The 19067-nt window shown below is 35.7% G+C and overlaps 1 protein-coding gene across 3 annotated transcripts in view; it reads left to right on the top strand.

Annotated features, from left to right (window-relative positions):
- LOC146003745 (heterogeneous nuclear ribonucleoprotein H-like) overlaps positions 1-18399 on the top strand; it is a 36038-nt gene extending 17639 nt beyond the window's left edge. The window contains exons 6-12 of one of the 3 annotated variants that reach the window (XM_083142146.1): positions 5164-5327; positions 9862-10064; positions 10696-10815; positions 11075-11219; positions 13190-13282; positions 16532-16625; positions 17914-18399. In XM_083142146.1, coding sequence (XP_082998272.1) covers positions 5164-5327; positions 9862-10064; positions 10696-10815; positions 11075-11219; positions 13190-13282; positions 16532-16596 — 790 coding nt within the window. In that variant the 3' untranslated portion in view covers positions 16597-16625; positions 17914-18399. The remainder of the gene's footprint in view (positions 1-5163; positions 5328-9861; positions 10065-10695; positions 10816-11074; positions 11220-13189; positions 13283-16531; positions 16626-17913) is intronic. The other 2 variants (XM_083142145.1, XM_083142147.1) reach the window with 2 other exon arrangements.
- Positions 18400-19067: the final 668 nt, after the last annotated feature.

Genomic DNA, 19067 nt, shown 5'->3' with positions numbered 1-19067 from the left:
GTGGTATCAGAAAGTGTCAGGTGGTTTTTCTATTCTGATACTAGCTGATAATTTTCTGACATTTTGGTTTTCCATTGGGTGTGCAAAATTCAGTTTTCCATTTCCACCAAGGTTATGTGAAAAACTGTCTTTTGTGCTTACATAACAGGTATTTTGATATTCTGATGCAATTCTTTAATATTTTGTAGGGATGGGACCGATTAATCGGTACTCATTGGTATCGGCTGATATAGACATATCGGTAAAGTTACAGATTATTTTACTGATCCAAGATATCAATAAATATCCGATACTTTAGTGCAAAATTCTGCCATTTTGTTGTAATTTTTATGGATAATCTCCATGCCCTAATTTCTAAACAAGTAAATGTCGAAATATGCAATTTCTTTTTCACCTTGAAACACATTTATTAAGGAGGTCAATGAACCTTTCAAATTCTTCAGGGGCCATTTCTAATTTCATATCGGCCCATCCCTAATATTTTGTAGCTAAGCTCTGGTGAATTGAAGTGGAATATTCGCACGCTAGTACAGTAGAGCGTCGATTATCCGAACGTCGGTCAACCGAACGACCGCTTAACCGAACTGTGTACTCGCTCGCACCTGTTACTCTCCCACCCTACCATCCATCATCCCCCTCACTCCCAAACCAAGTTTCCCACAGTAGTCGCCGCACTGAGCCACCGCTGGCGGAACATTGCTTCTAATGGGGCCTTCATAAGGCGCTGCTGACCGGCCAAGCCGCCAGTCGCTGTGTTTCAACAATCAGCACACTTCTGTCGGTGTATGTATTGTTCATGCAAAATGCGTATGTAATATGTACATATTTTTGTTTAATAAACTGTACCACATACTATATATTCCTACTAAAGTTGCCTTTGTACGTTACTTTGTAATACTTAAAGAGATGCCTGTTTTTATGAATAAATTTACTGTACAGTACTTCTTTTTGGCAAATAAACATGTACAGTCCGATTATCCGAACAAACCAGTTTTCCGAACACCCATGTCCCCCAATTACTTCGGATAATCGACGCTCTACTGTATTAATCATTATTTTGTTACAATTTTCAAATATCTGTAAGAATATCAGCATTGGTATGCATATCGCCTCAGCCCCACTATTTTTTTGTTTCATTTGTTGAACCATTTTAACTTGAGTAAACAAGTTGCATTTCTCGTGGCAGCCAGTGACAATTTTTTTTTTAAGTAAAAATGTAACACAATAATTCACTGCTGCTAAAAAATATTGCTTTGTTGTACTCGCCTGAATGAAATTGAATAATCTCTTAACCCAAATAACTTGATGAGCTATGTTTATGAAGGAAGTCATACTGAGAATATTGGGTATTAATTTGCATGCAAGAATATTTCAGTTATTTCATCTTTGTTTTACTGATTGTGTTGTCAAATTTCCAATCATGAACATTAAATTTTTTTTTGCCATAAATTACTTCAGTAGGGAACATGAAATTTGTGTTTACATTAATCAAGCTATAAAATTTGTATAAAACAAAAGAATTATGTTTACTTTTGATAGGTATTAAAGTCAACATAGTGATGGTTCAAAGAACATAGGAAAGTTTACTTACGTGAAATTTAGAAATTTCGCACTTCCGCATTGCACAATTTAATGGTTAAATCCTATTAATTTCGAAGATCCACTGTCTTCGTTCACAGGTAGGGGTAGACGCCATACCCTTTTGTGAATGAAGAGAGTGAATCTTCGAAATTAATAAGATTTAACCATTAAATTGTGCAATACGGAAGTGCGAAATTTCTAAATTTCACGTAAGTAATGTATGCTCACGTTTACCGCATCCATCATAAATAGGAAAGTTTATATGTTAAACTTGTCGTGTGTTTTTTTTATTTTCTTTTTTTGTAACCACTGTTTCTTTTTCTTCTGTAGTACAGAATACATGTATATACTTTTAAATTACCCCTCCTCTCCTCATGGCGAGAAAATACAATTTCTTCCACTAACATATGTTACTTGTGATAACTATACTCGATAGAAGTACAAGGCAGTAAATACTTGTATTGTATTGTGTGTTTTTCTTTTTAAGATACCTCATTGAAAATGGTTGTTAACTAATTATTCACTGCAAATAGCATGAAATAATTATGAGATGTGTTACAATGATATGTTATCAGTGTTAATGTCGTGCAGTGTGTAGAGGCGAAACTGCACGAGGCACTCTACCTTTCTCAGTTCCCTTTGGGTGGGTGAGGCATTGGAAGTGACGGCTGCCGAAGATGGGACGGTGGGAGGCTTGAGTTGCCAATTCATCATAAAGGAGGAGGTAGATGCGTCTTCAGATGGGAGGTGAAGGGGCGGGAGCTCCCTTTTTTTAATAATTATCTTTTTTGATGTTAACATAGGGTTTGTTTATTGTGCATAAACTCTTAGATCTGTTTCATTGGGTGCTTTCATTTGCAGTGCGTACAGTTTCAAAACTTTCATACTTTGCATTAGTGATATTTTGCTATAGGGCAGTGCTTTGTTTTTAAAACACATAGCTCAGTTTTGTGAGAACATTATGTAATAAACAGAAAATGTATCAGATAATTCATATAGCTTTTTCCATAGCTTTGTGGTGAATTTAAAATGATATGGTTTACTTTTATTTAAGTACAAAAATATTAAACTGAAATTACCTTGGCATGTTGAATGGTTGCATTCCAATATTTCATCAAGATCATTTCACTTTAGGTGTATGAAAAGAGGCATACTTACATGCGTAAGTGGTGGAGTTTAAAAATTATAAAAATCTGTGTCCATCAGAAGTTAAGAAGTCACTTGTAGTCATTTCCTATGGATACCTGTTTTTATATTTGTTAATCTTACTCGTTTACACATGTAAGTATTCTTGTTTAATATCCCAGAAGAAACGAAGTGGCCTTGAAATATTGCACATTTAATTTTAATCTTACGATGTCTGAGCCAAGCTTCCATCAAAGTATAAAAAAAAAATACCCAAGATGATATTAAGTTTATTCATATTTGGATTAACAAGCAGAAATGCAACAGCAATTATATGTTTGGTGCATTACTTGTGTCAGACATGATGTAGTGCAGAAAACACTGTAATATGTCTGACGAATGGGTTTCATTTTTCCATGTATGTTAAACACTATTAATTTTGGAGGCAGCTTCTAGTTCCGCTAAACATTAAAGCAAGTTGAACCACTTGACAGTAAATTCTGTGACAGCATGATAGTGTTTAAGATGCCATCAATTTATGAATAATGGTAGAGCCTCCCTCTGAAACTAGTCAGTGGTAAGTAACATGTGGCAATAGAAGTCTTGCTTCAGTGTTCGCAGATAAACTGCAGCATTAGGTTTGGAAGTTCTCGTTGCTGCTTTTTTAAAATGATTGTGCTGTTTATCACATGATTTGTTTAATTTCTGAGACCCAACAATCAACAAACTGAAATTTAGTGTTCTTAGTTCACACTATTACAAAGCACTTTAATCTTATTGTAGAATATAACTAATGCTCTACTGAAAACTTAAAAGCCATTCAATGCTTATTTGCTTTCTATCGTACCACATGCCTTGAGTTTCTCAGTCTGTAAAGGGAAAAGTTAAAAGTTTGGTGTTGTACAGGATAGCACAGCTGCCTGGTTTGTTGAGCTGCAGAGTTCAAATCTCTGGAGGAGCAGAAACTTTATTTCAGTTTTCTCTAAGGTAATTTCTGTAGGAAAGAAACTTGAAAACTCAGTAAACTTAAGGGGCATGTACATTGCCAGTATTGCATTTAGAGTCCCTTGACAACTTGGAAGAACTGTCAATGTCGTGGTAACAGGACACAATAGCACCAGAAAGTTCTGTGACTGAATTTTGACAGTCGTTCCAATTCTTGTGAGAAGGTAATGCTACCATTTGTGATACTTGCACGTAACTTGACACATCTACAATTTCTTGCTCTGCATCAGTGTGATGTACACTTGTCTTGCCACTTTCTTGCAACTGTTTCCAGAGAATTTTTACAAGTTTTAATAAGTAACCACATTGGTTGTGCTTAAGTTTTTGTAGTTTTGTACCCTTCTAAGAGTAATTTTGGAACATGTGGGCATAATCTACTTGTAAAAGACTTGCTGCTATATTTAAGATTTCCGTATTCAACCCCATAAATATGGATTTTTAACGTCTTCATAGCATCACTGGCATTGATAGTGTCAAGTGTCACCAGGATATTCACTCTTCATTTTACTAGTGGATTGTTTCTCTTTTGGAAACACAAAAGAAGATTCATGTTAGGTGGACTAACATTTGTGCAAATACATAAAAGTCACACATACCAGTATAACTACATGCATGATGACAGTAGGCAAGATTGTCATTTTAGTTTTAAAAGATCCATAGATTGATCTTACAAACTTAGAGGACTTACCTGTAAAAATATGGTGTGCAATACTGCATTTAACAATATCCAATTGCTGTTGCCTTGTAATCAAGGAGTCTGTTCTTCGATATCCGGTGGTTTGGGTCCCACTTCAATCTGTTTGTCCAGTCCCGAGTAGCCTTTCTGTGCATAAAATTGGACTTAAAAGCAAACGCAACCGACAAAATCCCATGCTTGGTGATCTCATAGTTTCGAAACCAACAGTTAATTTGATGTCAAATTAATAGGAAGGATGGAACGTTGAGCGGTTAGAATTCCAAAGCTAACATTTGTTATAATTGAGGAATCCTGGTCTTTAATCTAAGTGTGAGCACAATTTGAACACCACTTAATCCCAGTTAGCTTGCCTGTATATACAATAGAATGAAAATAATTGGTGACAAACATAATCTATTTTAACTTGAAGGCAGAAAAAAATCTGAAATGATGCAAACTAAAACGCACTAAAAGTCTACATTTCCCGAATATTTTTCATCAGAAGTAACTGCAAAAGGCTACACGTTGCAATCACATGATGCTGAGCAATAAATATATACATATATAGTACATTTTAAATACACTATTCATGATTGAAAGTTTTGAGCTGTACCTTGTAATCAAGTTAATTAACTTCCATACACTGAATGTTGAGTGGCTGCACATTGTTTTGATAATTCATCAGCATTCACCTAAATTACAATAATCTGAACCATGAAGTGTATGGCTTTTTTGCCAGTAAGTCTGTACTGACAGTTTGTAATCCTACTCTCCAGGTACATAGAAATTTTCAGAAGCAGTTTGTCTGAAGTCAGAGCTGCTATGGGGCCCAAAATGCGTCCCATGGGATTCTCTCAAAGACCAGCTCCATACGACAGGAGCGACAGGTTCGGAGGCATCAACAGATACGGAATGGGCAGAGGGTCGAGAAGTTTCAAAGGTGAGTTGTGTCAACCTTTTTTTAATTCATTATACCCTCGTATTTATAAAAGGAAGTAGTGTCTTTCACCCAGGGCTCAAATCTGGAATTTGACATTTCATGCTTGTAGACTACCAGCTCAGCAGCTGATAGATCAATGTGTATTTCTATCATTGCTCTGGCTTTGTCAGGGTTGTCAGACTCTTACTCGAAATAACACCTTAAAGCCTGATTTTCAAATAGTGAATCCCAATTTTACACATTCCCAGATTTTCTTTTCCTGCATTTTAATCTTGATTCCTTGAAAAACCTAAAATCAAACTAATTTTACATTTTCGTGTCACAAGTTCTATGACGGCAATCCCAATCAACTGGGAAGGTCAGAGAAACAGTGTTGAGTGAAAAAGCAGGGAATGTCGTTAAAAATAAAAAGTCTTGGTTACATGAACAGGATCGTAGAATGATGACAATTTTCACTTGTTCCTCCAATCAGCTTCATGTTTGATAATGTGTCTTGTAAAGATGGTTCCGTATTTTACTTTAATAAACTTAATTTGTTTCAATTAGAAGGCAACACCATTATGTGTTGGTATGGAAATTTATTTACCCAGAAAATTAATGTAATTTATTTGGACAAAATATGCAGGAACCATGTACAGTATATTGTATTTCACTGCATCTTTTTCTTAGGAAAAAAATTGGGGTACAATAATTATTTGAGGCATTTTTCTTTTAATTGTGCTGGTATTGCCGGTACTTGAAAATCATTTCTTACTAGGTAAACTGTCTTTGGTGCAACATAGTGCTTTGCTCGAGCATCTAATAGTTGTGATGATGATGCTAGATAGCATACAGAGTTGAGAGATTCTTCGCTGGGGCGAATAACGCTCGAACAAGCAGATCCCAGTAGATGAATTATAACCGTAATTTTCTGTGGTAGTGCACCCTCAAATATTAATGCTAAAGTGAAAGACACAGTGAAATTTACAACTAAGTGAACATAGTCATCATCTCCATGTAAAAATGTAGTTTAGTCTACACCACCAACAACTGTTTTCATGTTGTGTCTTCCCGTAGGTGGTGGGAAAGGGCCTATACGTATATCAGGCATGCATCCACTATACCCCGCAGACTCAACCTAGCCAACCAATAATCCTTTCCCCATCCACCATGCAGTAAACACGGGTGAAAGTACGTAAAATTTATTACGTATCATTAGTATACTGTGCCCCTATACTATGTGACACTGTGCTACCTCTTTTTCTCTTGAAAATGCGGTAAATATTAACTTCTTCCTTTTTGTGTGGTAAGTGTTGACTGTCTCCTTAATCATTTTTGTTTATCTGCCCTTCTGGCACTTTTTCTCATTCTATTCCTGTGTTTTACCAATACATAGCAATATATGAAAATTAAATGGATAATTATGGGCTGAAATGACCAGGGCAGATTTTTACATATATATATTTCTATGATTATTGTCACATTGAAATGATATTTGATTCTATACACTTGAGCATTTAAGATTCGATTGAGTATGAGCAAGCGAGAGTGGTCCCATACAGTACTCTAGTGCGAGGTAAGGATTCACAGAATACTCATGAATAGGGCTCTGATAGTTATGCACTAAAAAAGTGTAAAATATGCACTTTAAAAATCAGTTTAATTTACAAATGCCGTATATTACAAACTATGAAAGATTACATGCCAGGCAATGAATATGCATTATTCTGAATGCCCATTTGCTACACAGATTTTTTTCAATTAATATGGTTGTGCGTTAAATGAAACTCAATACATTACAGATCAAGATCATGATTGCATTTGATAACAACATGATGGCTCAAATTTTCGAACTTGAAACACTTCTGTTTTCAGCTAGAATAGTCTTAAATTCAGAAAACACACGTTCCACTTCGCAATATACAAGTGGACTGTATTAGGGCAAAAAAGTCAGACACATCAAGTTCCAGATCATCCACACGTTGTCCATTTGTATGCAGGATTTTGCAAACTTTCACCATTGTTGCATACCCACTGTTCTTTTTCAATACACGAATGGAATCTTTCAGGCAAGAGAAATTAGCTCGGAAGTAGGCAAGATCCTCTCGAATTCCCTCTGTGGAAAGTATTCGCTGGGCGTCCACGATGCACACTGCTTCCTGAGCATCAAGTCTATCAACAACCTGTTTCACCATTTCAAAGTTGTCGGCGTAATATGCAGCAGCCTCAATCCACGTGCCCCATCTAGTAACCATAGGAGATGGTTGATTGATTGATTTGCTTTATTTTACTTCGCTTCTTGTCCCACTTTTGGCTAATTTGCGAAGATGAGGATGAGTGATTATATGCACAATGTATACAGGAGATGGTGCACGTCAACCGCTACTTCCTGGGAAAAACTTACACTGCTAGGTGTTTTGAGCATTCTTCCATAGAAGTTTATCCCCAACAATTGAACTGGGAATACCTTTTTCACATTTGAAATTAGTTCATTGATATTATGAAAGTTTGCTCGCACTAATTCAGATTCAGACACATGATTCAGCGCATGTGCAATTTCGGATACAATATTTTAAGACTGGCCATATATGGAGCAGCACTCGGTCGTAATATGACCCTACACTGTCTTGTCTGGCCGCAATAACTGTAGAGAATTACACTGGGGAACAGTGAAATTGCAGCACAGTGTTTGAGAGCTAATTTAGGGCGATTTCATGCTGCTGAATAATGATATAATAATATATTTCCTGAATTGGCTCTAATTTATGAAATAAATGCAACTAAACCAAAATGGCTGAAACATAACACATACATATAAATGAACTTCCAACAACAATTTAATATTTCTTTTTGTGATTACAATCATTAACATGATTTTTTGGTTCACTCCATGTCATGGGAACTCCAAATTTGAGTCCCTTTCGTCCGCCTTGGCCCCAATAACGAAGTGATATCCAACAAACTATATGTGGGACCCATTTTTTATTCTGTTCTAGATTTTTGGCAAAATAAGCCTGATACAAATCTCTCACTACATCCGTGATATTTCTTCTCTGTGATGGTAGACAATATATTCCACATATATAGCAAAAAAACATTTGGGTTATTGAAACACTTACTACGTGAGGAACTCATATTTCCAATGTATTCACATTAAACGCATTTCGCTTAGTTATACTACAAAATTCAACATTAAGAGATATATTGCCTAGCAATACTTCATAAGTTGCCTAGCAACAATTTACAAATAAATAAATAAGTTTCTTATGGGAATTTCAGCTTATTATCAAATTTTGATATTACCGAGAAAAGCGTGGAGTAATTTTACCTCCTACATTTTCCATGGTGTGCTTATTTTTATAACTGGAGTCAATTCAACTGAACCAATCATACAATTGGCAATCAAAGCTGTTTTGCGTGCTGAAACTGTTATTAAACTTTATGCCACAAAATAAAATCTTATTTTTGTTCCCCAGTGTTATTAAAGAAAGCTGCTATTGTGTTATGGTTCACCTTTTCAAGTTCTTAAATTGTCAACAAATAAGATTTTGGCTTTTCTTCTACTCCCAATACACCCAACATGAAATTTACATCACACCTTTCATTTACGTCAGTTGTTTTGTTAAGTCATACCCAAATCTTATTTTGGCCTTCTTTTAGCCTCATTTTACTTAAAGTTCCCTGATACAGTTCCGGAACATAGTTTTCCTAATGGTTGATTCACCGGGTACGTGATGATGCGTATATGTTTCTAGAAAACCAACAAGGTTTTTTCCTTTGAAGCTTGTGCAAGCGAATATTTGCTGAGACGAAAGCCTTACATGAATCTGCACTGAATTCAGACCCTACTGGACCCAGGTGTGACTGTAAGTTTAAAAGTGTCTGTTGCTTATGTGATGTCCCGAGAGATTTCATTTTCACATGTTTCCCAGTTTGCATGTGTTGCTGCACTTGAAATTTTCTTTTGCACGACACAGCACACTCGCAAACTTTGCGGAACAACACTTTTCCGTCTGTGCTGAAGTCCTTGTCCAGTTTCACATATGACTCCCAAGACGACACTCAAACACGACGTTGCCAGATTAGTCGATTGTTGAGGTGAGAATGATGTACTTGCCACATTTCATAAAAAGGAAAGAAGAAAGACAGAAAAGATAAAGAAAAGAGAAGCTAGGAGAAGAAAAATAAATACAGTATATGCTCTGTGTTGGTTGTAGGTACAAAAATATGCACATCACTTATTTTCATACAAATATGAACCTGCATATGCAAAATGCATAATTATCCGAGCCCTACTCATGAATATATCTTAAAATTGAAAAGTCCAAATCAACGGACATCATTGCTTCGTGACAGTTTAGCAAATATTCTTCCAATCTGAAAGAAATGTTAAACCCATTACTTGTTATTGATTACTGTTTTGTAGTCAAAATATTACACTTGACAAATTACTACAGTGTTGTGAAGTACAGAGAGAAGTTTTAAACTGCTCGTCCAGTTGTTATCTGAGCATGAAGCTTACATAGAAATAACTTTTGTTGTTCCTTCCTTAAAGGCTTTGGTGGAGACTATGAAGATGGCTGGTATGGCAACGACAATTCCTGGGGTGGTGGACCTAGAGGTGGAGGCCGTGGCGGAGGGAACATAAAACCTGGCTTTGGGTCCGGAAGAGGTGGCGGTGTGTGGCAGAACGAAGGAGGCCACTGCATTCACATGAGGGGACTACCCTTCAGAGCATCGGAAGCAGACATTGCAGATGTAAGTTTGTTTTCTGTTAGAGTTGGGCTGAAATGCAATTTTTACCAATACCAACATAAAATTTACCGATATCTGATAGTAATCACAGATTAATTGGTATATGCCAATATAGACATATCGGTTTATCAGTAGAATTATCAATATAATTTTACCTGTCCGATATATATATATCTTTCTATTTAGTGCAATATTGTGCCATTTTGTTATAATTTTTATGGATGTAAGCATATAATTTCCATACTAGGCTTGCTTCATCTGGTTACAAGGAGGTCAATGAACCATTTAGAATTTTATATTTGATTGGTAGAATATCAGTGATTGGTATCATAAATTTTATATCTGTGCTTTGTCGGTATTTCATATCAGTCCATCTCTACTATTTATAGAAATATCAGACTGTTAAAAATAACAAACTAGATTTTCTTGATAATAATAGGAGCTAAGACAATCAAAATAATGTGTGTTACAAGGGAAAACAACAAGTTTTGTTTCCAATTTGGCTGCAAGCTGGTTATGTTATGGTAAAGTAAAACCTGGATGTTCTAATAATTATAAGGAGCAAAATAATTAAATACTTGTTTGTTTTGTATATTTTGCTCTATGTATTTCTCATGAAACTCTTTATTTCCAGTTCTTCAGGCCAGTCAACCCAGTCAACATCCGTCTTATCTATGACAACAGCGGGAGAGCGTCGGGAGAAGCTGATGTTGAATTTGGATCACACGAAGAAGCCGTAAAGGCAATGTCAAAGGTTAGTAAATAGTTTTGTAAGTATTTGCGCAAAAATACTTGTAAGTTTATAGATCCTATACATTGCTCTCCTCTGCTACTAGAGACTTGAATTTTGTCATGGTACTAGAGTGGCCACCCTCATTGAGGACAAGTTACATTTTGTCTGTTTTGATAATTATAAGCTTGATACTAGTTAGTTCTGTTTCGTTGGCATTATCATAGCCAGGAATTACGCTGCATGGAAGCGTTGGAAAGTAATACAGAATTGTATTTTTCAGGACAAGGCCCACATGCAACATCGATACATTGAGTTGTTCCTGAATTCAACCCCTGGCAGCGGTGGTGGAATGGGTGGCATGGGAGGAGGCCAAGGAGGTGGTTTTGGAGGCATGGGAGGAGGGTTCGGTGGCGGATACAGAGGAGGTGAGCTTTCATAGCATACTTGTTTGCTGTTTGTACTTTTTATACAGGGTGTTTCACTTCTCTCATCCCCTGATTTTCGTTATTGGTTATAATATAATGAAATTTGATATGGATATACCTTGGTGTATGAGAAGCATGCTGACGTCATTGGAGATGGCGCCACACACACACTCTAGTCCTTGTGTGGGCATGCATGTCTGGGTGATTCTGCCGTTAAATGCCAATTTTATAGACATGTGCTTTCAGTCTCGAATTCTTGGCCCTGCTGTTGTGACTGAAACATCCTGTAAAGTCTCCCATTCAATATTTGGTGAAGAGACGAGATGCAACGGAAACATTGTTGGACGTCCAAAAGTGCCAAGAGCAATTGTGCAGGAAGTGGAGTTTCCACAAGCATGTGTGATTGAGCTGCCAAAAACGCATACTGCATTCGGATGTAAATTGACACTAACTCCTGACGTGTTTGTGGATACCTTCTGCAACAAGGAGAGGCATATGTAGGCTTGCATTGATGTTAATGGCAGCCACTTCCAACACTTGCTGTGACGTCACCATGCTTCTCTTACACCAAGGTGTGTCCGTAGTAAATTTCATTGCATTATGACCAATAGTTTTATTTTTATAAGATAAAAATCAGGCCGAAAGTGAGTGTAACACCCTCTATATAGCTGTCCCCAAGGAAAATTCATGAATATGACAACAACTGGCAGCTCTGGCTGGCAACTGAATTGTAGTAGGAGGGATTGATAGGGCACTGTATTGTCTTTCACCTTTTTAACCTTAACTTACCTCTTCATGTTTTAAACTTTGACTATTCTTGTCTGAGATCCTGATGAAGCCACATGATGTGATGAAAGCTAGAGGAAAGCAGTAAGTACATGCCAAAACTGGACTTCATTACTTAGTAAAATGATGGCATGTTGTGTAAGTTATGCCTTATTTAAGGTGTAGCTCTTACAGGTGTGGCAGTCAGCCTTGTAAAAGAATGTTCAACCAAATTATTGTGACTGCAGATTGATTTATCTTATGGACCTCACACTGAGGAGGGATTTGGGAATGTACTGCAGATATTAGGTCTAATAATGAATGGATTTCCTGTATGTGAAGTATTTGTAATGTATCCTCTTCCTTTTGTTATTTTGTAGGAATTGGGGCCAAACATCCAGATATTGGATAAGTTTTTTTCTCTGTGTGTGTATATTCATACTTGTGTTACTGTGAATGTAACAGTTTCGTCCTCTCCAGCATTCTTGCCGCAAAATACTTTGGGATACGATGGCAATGCTACACTGCACATCTTGTGTCTGTGTACTTCTGGTTTGGCATTGGGTCGTTACGCAAAGGTCTCTGTTCTTTTTCAGAGTTGGATGTATTGTTGGTCATTGGTGGAAGAATTTTTCACCAGAAAGAAGGTTCCGAGGGTTCAAAATTTTTCTTTTGAAATTCGAGAACACAACACTGTAGTACCAAAACATTCTGGACTTTTGAAGGATATTGCCGAGCGTCGTGAGAGTTCATTGTCTTATATGTGAACACTGTGCAGAAGAAAAAAATGTTAATTTGGGTATCTTCACTTTTTGAGCACATTATGATCAGCTTGGTTAAAAATTGTCATTTGTATATGACATAAAATAATTATTTTTTTTTTAAAAAAAAAAGACATAAAAGAAGTTAACGATTACAAAATGTAAGTGTCATGACATTAATTTATTTTTTTGGACTATATTGGTGCTGCCGAACGACCCTGTGCCCAACCATAGGCACATTAACGCAAATAGGCTCCACAGTAGCTTCATGGACAAGACCAGATTCAGTGATTTAAATATTTGAGGAGAATACTCCAGTGTTTTGCCTGTAATGATTTGAAAGGATAAGTTTATAACAAAGCCACTCGGTTCAGTTTTCCTGATCCACATTGGTGGCATTATTGTGAGGAATAAATTGGTCTTTTCTCTTTTCGTGCTTCCCAGGCAATTCACTTTCCAACCCACGTCTCGGCCTATCTGGAGGCTTAGGTGGAAGGTCGTCAGCGTTCAATTCACGAGGCCGTGGATTCGATTCAGGTATTTAGTTACTGCCGCTTGTAATGTCTGTAAATAATTTCTGCTTCACGAACCACAGTTCCTTAATTGCACTTACAGCTGCATAGAGAATTTACTTTAGCCTAATTTTATTTCACTGTCGTAGATTTTTGCGAAGAACGGCCTGTTTTAAAATAACCATTGGGCACCGAGCCAAACCTTGCTGTCGAAATCATTTGTCAAGAGTGCTTTTGATGTAACTAGGGAAACAACACACAGGAAGTTTGTTGCAAGAAGTGGTTCATGTTAAGACGGAGCGGAAAGCACTTTCAAATGACGATATTTGCTGATGCCAGGCACAGATGCCCCTCCCAAAGGCCTAGACTAGTTGTTGTTTTTTGTTTTGTTTTTGTATACATTGTATTTAATCTATATTTTATTCGTATCTCCGTATTCTATATGTAAGCTATCCCTTATTTCAATGGTATCAAACAACATGGGTAGTTATTTTAGATATTTTCTAAATATTGTAAAACTAAATGTCAATTATCAATAGTTATTATTAGGGATAGGACAGATTAATCGACACTATCGTTATCGGCCAATATGCGCATATCAGTATATCGGTGATCAAAGTAAGCACCAAACTGTGCTGATACTAATTACGAACAGTCACATGAGCCAGATTGTCCGGAGCATTTCCACACAATCCAGCAGATGATGGCATTTGTCATATTTTCTGTAATATAAAAAATATATACACAGAAATTAATATATTTGCACAGAAAACATAACAGCCTTAGTTGTATGCTAAGCACTAGATTATTGATAAAATTGCCAATAATTTTACTGATCCGATATATATCTATAAATATCTTTGGTGCAATATTGTGCCATTTCGTTATAATTTTTATGGCTATAAAATATCTCCATTCTCTACTTTTTTGTAAGTATATGTCTAAATACACTGCTTCTTTTGCATTACGGTTATCTAGCAACATACATTTATTAAAGAGGTCAAAGAACAATTAGATTCTTAAGGGCCATTTGGAATTTTATATCGGATCTGTAAAATATCGGTATCTGTACTTCACCGGTATCGGCCCAGTACTAATTATTATTATTTGTCCCTAATTCTGGACTGATGTCTTCTGGTAATAATCAACATTTCAAATAAAAAATTAATAATGACCCCCATGCTTACATTTTCCTGGCACAACAGGGCTGACATGATTCCAGAGAAAACTACTTCGTTTTCCCCACTTACTTTTTGTCATATCTTTGTATCGTTACATTTATCACAATGGATAAATATAATAATGATAGAAGAAAATAAACATCCTTCACTTACCTGTGATTCAGATCCAGTATCTCGGTTTTTACCCTGTGCACATTAATCCCTATAAGCTCTTTATGGAAAAACTATGTAAATATTGGTTAGCATGGACTTCTGTGGGAAAATCACCTCACCCAAGGACCATTCCTGGATCTGCGACCTTCTGATACTCATATTTGACTTCAATAAAAAGATACTTGTTATTACTATAATTGTTATTATTGAGATAACGTGAATTTCCAATGATGAACTTTTTTGGGCAGAAATATATTCATTGAGAATATTGCAGTTATTATTTTTGTAATGAAAAGAAGTCAAATTGTAATCATACATAATGGTAAAGTTAGCTTTCACAGGTACCTTCTGATCGAATATATTACTTCAACAATTTTTTATTTTTATTTTGGGATGGTGCATCTTTGAGTGGATCCAGATGTTTTACTTTTCTTCACAAGGTGCTCCCCTGATGTATGTTCAAATATTGTTACAAAGTGAAGTTTTTATTACTATAAATTTTTGGGATGTTCAGCACAGATTTGTGCTAAACTGAAAAAGACATGTAAGAAATATTTTATGAAATTATGCATGTCTTTTTTAAAGCCATTTGCCGTAAGTTTTGCATTTTATTGCTGCGTTTTTAAAGAATTTTTCAAGGTCTTATAAATTTGCTACGAAATGAAATTTTGTTAATGGAACATAAGTTCTTGATATAAGGTTGCTTCCACATTACCCAACTATGGTTCCTTATCAAATTCACAGATCTCGTGTACTAGCTGCTTCAGCTCAGATGAATAATTTGAGTCACATGGTGTTTTGGTATAAGGATGAGGCTGGTGCTCTTCCTTGCACCCCCAAACAGGCAACAAAAATTTGTGGTTGATGGTATCTCAAATTTGTCGGGAGTTTTACACTTTTTGCATGAAATATAAATTTCTAGGGATGGGATAGATTAACAGTACTCTTTAGGTATGTGGGTAAGTTACCAATTATTTTACCCGATCCAATGTATCTATAAATATCTTATAATTTAGTCAAAATTCTGCCATTTTGTTATAATTTTTGTGGATAATCTCCATGCCATACTTTTAAGATATAGTAAATATCTAAATATGCAACTTCTTTTGCATTTCATCACCCAGAAACACATTTATTAAGAAATACAATAAACCATTCAGGTTCTTAAGGACCATTTGGAATTTTATATCAGTCCATCCTAACATTAATTTTTTACCTATGTGAAGGCTAGGGTATCATAAAATGTATTCCTTGTCATTATTATTTACTTTTAAGGAATATTTTTTCATCTTGCATTGTGCTTTACAAACTATTCATTGTTCCAGAATTATGCATAGCTCACAGGACAATACAAATTCAGGACAGTAAATTGATTTTGTGACAATGTGTTAAAATACACTTCTCACCTTTTGAATTGCATATTAGAACATTCATGTGTGTGTGAACAAAATCTCGATATTCCCACATATGTGTTTTATGTTCTGAGCACAATAATAAATATCGGATTGGAAAAATTGTCAAAATTACAGATCTACAGTACCAACCTCATTTTCTACTAGGGTACTGGGTAACTGTAACCGTTCCTATTCTATATATTTTACCTTGCTCTTGAAATGTATTATGTACTTCAGGAATTCAAAGAAAGTCATCTTAAACTGCCTAGTGCCCTTGTTTGTTGAAGATTCCATGAAAATGTACTTGTTGAAGAAGTTCATTTAATCAACAGACCTGCAAATCTGCTATTTATCACTAAAATGTGCACTGTGTTTAATATTTTATTTTCACACTCATTTCATTGAGCTTTGTAACTATTCTAGCATCTGACCCAATAATACTAAAGGCATAGTTTGTTTATTTTAATTTAATATTACATTGGATATCCACTTTTGAAGAAAGTAAGAGTATTTGATTTGAGTTGTTTAGAGTTTTCGTTCTTTCAGGTGTAAGGCTGGGCTACAGCTCATCGATCTCTAGTCGACTCCCAGGGAAATGGTTTTTTACATAAACACACAGAACCAAGAATTGTTGTTAACAGTGGGTATTTGCTCCTTTAGGGGATTCTTAAGCTACAGAATTAGTGGGAGGGTTGCTAGAACTTTCATCTAAAATTTGCTCCTAGAAGTCATAATTATTGCTTGATTTAGAAATAGTATAATCTTGACAAAATTGTCTAAATTCTAAATGCACCCTATGAGCTTAAAGCTGGGCTTCACCTTTGGCTGATGCCAGGGGTGACGTTTTCAAATTTTCCTCACCTTTTAAAAATTGCTATTATAGTCCAAAATCTGAAAAATTACTTGTTCTTAGAATTCCTTCTAGAGCATTCATGTGAATCTTTCTGTCGTTTGCGTTTGTTGTCTATATATTAATAGTTTAATAGGCTAACATAGCCACAAAACTATTGAAAATATCTAAGCAACAAAAGCAAACCACATGAAGATGCATGTGAATGCTCTAGCAAGAATTCTAAGTGTATATAATTTTTCAGACTTTGGGATATAAAGGTTTTTTTTTCCGAAAGGAGAGAAAAATTCAAAAACAGCTGCCCTGGTGTAGGCCAAAGGCCCAGCCAAGCCTTAAGTAAAAGAATTTTCAAGAGTATGATGTAAAGGCTTAGAAAGCTAGAGTTCCCATTAGTGAACTAAAGACACTTTAGTGTGTTAATTGAAAGGATGTAAGCACTAGGAATAGTTGCAGCTGTTCAATAGAACATCTTGCACTCACATCCTTCTTTTTATATAAAAAAAATTGCTATTACAGCCATTGGAGCAGAAGATAAAATTGAATAATGACTATTAGAATTGGAAGTAAATGGGTTATGTAAATATATAATGTGATTAATTTGGAGGTCGGGGGGGTCATTTGAAAAAACTCATGGGATGTTTACAAGATACTGAGCTTGTGTGTGTCATGCCAGCTTCAAAGTTATTTATAATATTCCAATAAAAATTGTGTGGGTTGTAGGATTACTTTGAAGGATGGATGGAAAATTTGCTAGATTCAGGTCAGGGGTATGTTTTGTACATGGTAGTATGTTGAGGGTAGGGGGGGTGTTAAGTTAATTGTAAAAACAAACACACTTTCTCAGTGTTCTGTAGGGATAGGAGAATTAGTTGGGTAGAACTTGGTAAGCTTTTGTAAATGTATGCTTTCTTTATTGCACTAGCACACAGTTTGGAGAGTGAGCATTTCAATGTGTTTTACACTACTTTCCTTCTTTTTCGCTATCTTTATATGTCTCTGTTCTTCTTTGTGTTATGACATCGGCAAATTCGTTAACAAGCATCTTCATTCTTTTGTCTTTTTTTTCTGTCATTTCCAGGAGTGGGAGGAAGTTTCCGCGGTGGATATCAAGGAAGTCTTGGAAATGGAATGGGATATGGCAGCCAGATGAGTGGAAACTACAATAATTCCTATTTATAAGCTTAGTTATCACATTTATTTTCCTTAACATATTCCATGAGGCATTTCATTTGGAGAAGAAAAATCTTAGAAGTTCAAATGGAATGAAAGTGTTTTTATTTCATGTGCAGATGCTGCACTACGTTTCAGACCCACGTCTTAATATTGCTTTAGAATACAAACAAGTGAAATTATGTTACACATCAACACATATAAATTGTCTGATAGAGTTGTAGGAATACATGAAATTTAAATTTATAGTTGTGTAAACATAAAAACATTGTCAATGAAGGAGAAAAGCATTAATGGTCTGTAAAGTTGTATCTCTGCTTCATTATGTTGTATCACGCATTTCACTCTGTGAAAATGTCACCCGTAAATCAATAAATTCACTTTTGTAATTTTATGGTGTGTTGTAATGATTTTAGGACAAGTACCGGAACTTCCTTGTAATACAAAAAAGTTATTCATAGTTTATCATTCTTTTATATGCAGTAAAACCCCAATTTTATGGTCCCAATAGAGCAAAATGCTATAAAATTTTCCCCGATATTACATTTTCCTGCATTTTTTTTTTCCAGCTTGGTCTTCTGAAAAACGTAAAATTGAGGTTTCACTGTATACAAGATGTTGTTGCAAAATATGATGCAATTGCCATTTTTTCAAGAAAGTATTTTTTTGTGATCCTTCCTTTCCTGTACAGCACTCATGATTTTTGAGAATGTTTTGAGGACATCGAAACAAGTAAGTTTTCTCAGAAACTGATTCTCACAGGACTTAAGCTGACCTCAAGGCAGGCAGCTTTGTTCAAATTTAGAGTTGGTTGACCAGCACACGCTTTATATCTAACTTTCAACGGTCAAGGAAATTTGTTTACGTTAATTATATGCATTTCTAGCGGTTATTTCTTACCTGCACGGACAGGAAACCCATGCACTGCATCAAATGACCTAACCTAGGTAAAGTCCATCCATTGCTTCACTCACAGCATCATTTACCAACAACTATCCAAACACTTCAAAAACTAACGAACAAATTTAAGACAGCAAGTCACGTCTTCCTTTCTTTGTGGCA

This window comes from Lepisma saccharinum, chromosome 20, assembly GCF_977018435.1.
Source record: "Lepisma saccharinum chromosome 20, izLepSacc3.1, whole genome shotgun sequence".
Classification (NCBI taxonomy): Eukaryota; Metazoa; Arthropoda; class Insecta; order Zygentoma; family Lepismatidae; genus Lepisma; species Lepisma saccharinum.
The sequence above is the reverse complement of the archived record's forward strand: the minus strand, read 5'-3'. Positions and strand labels throughout refer to the sequence as shown.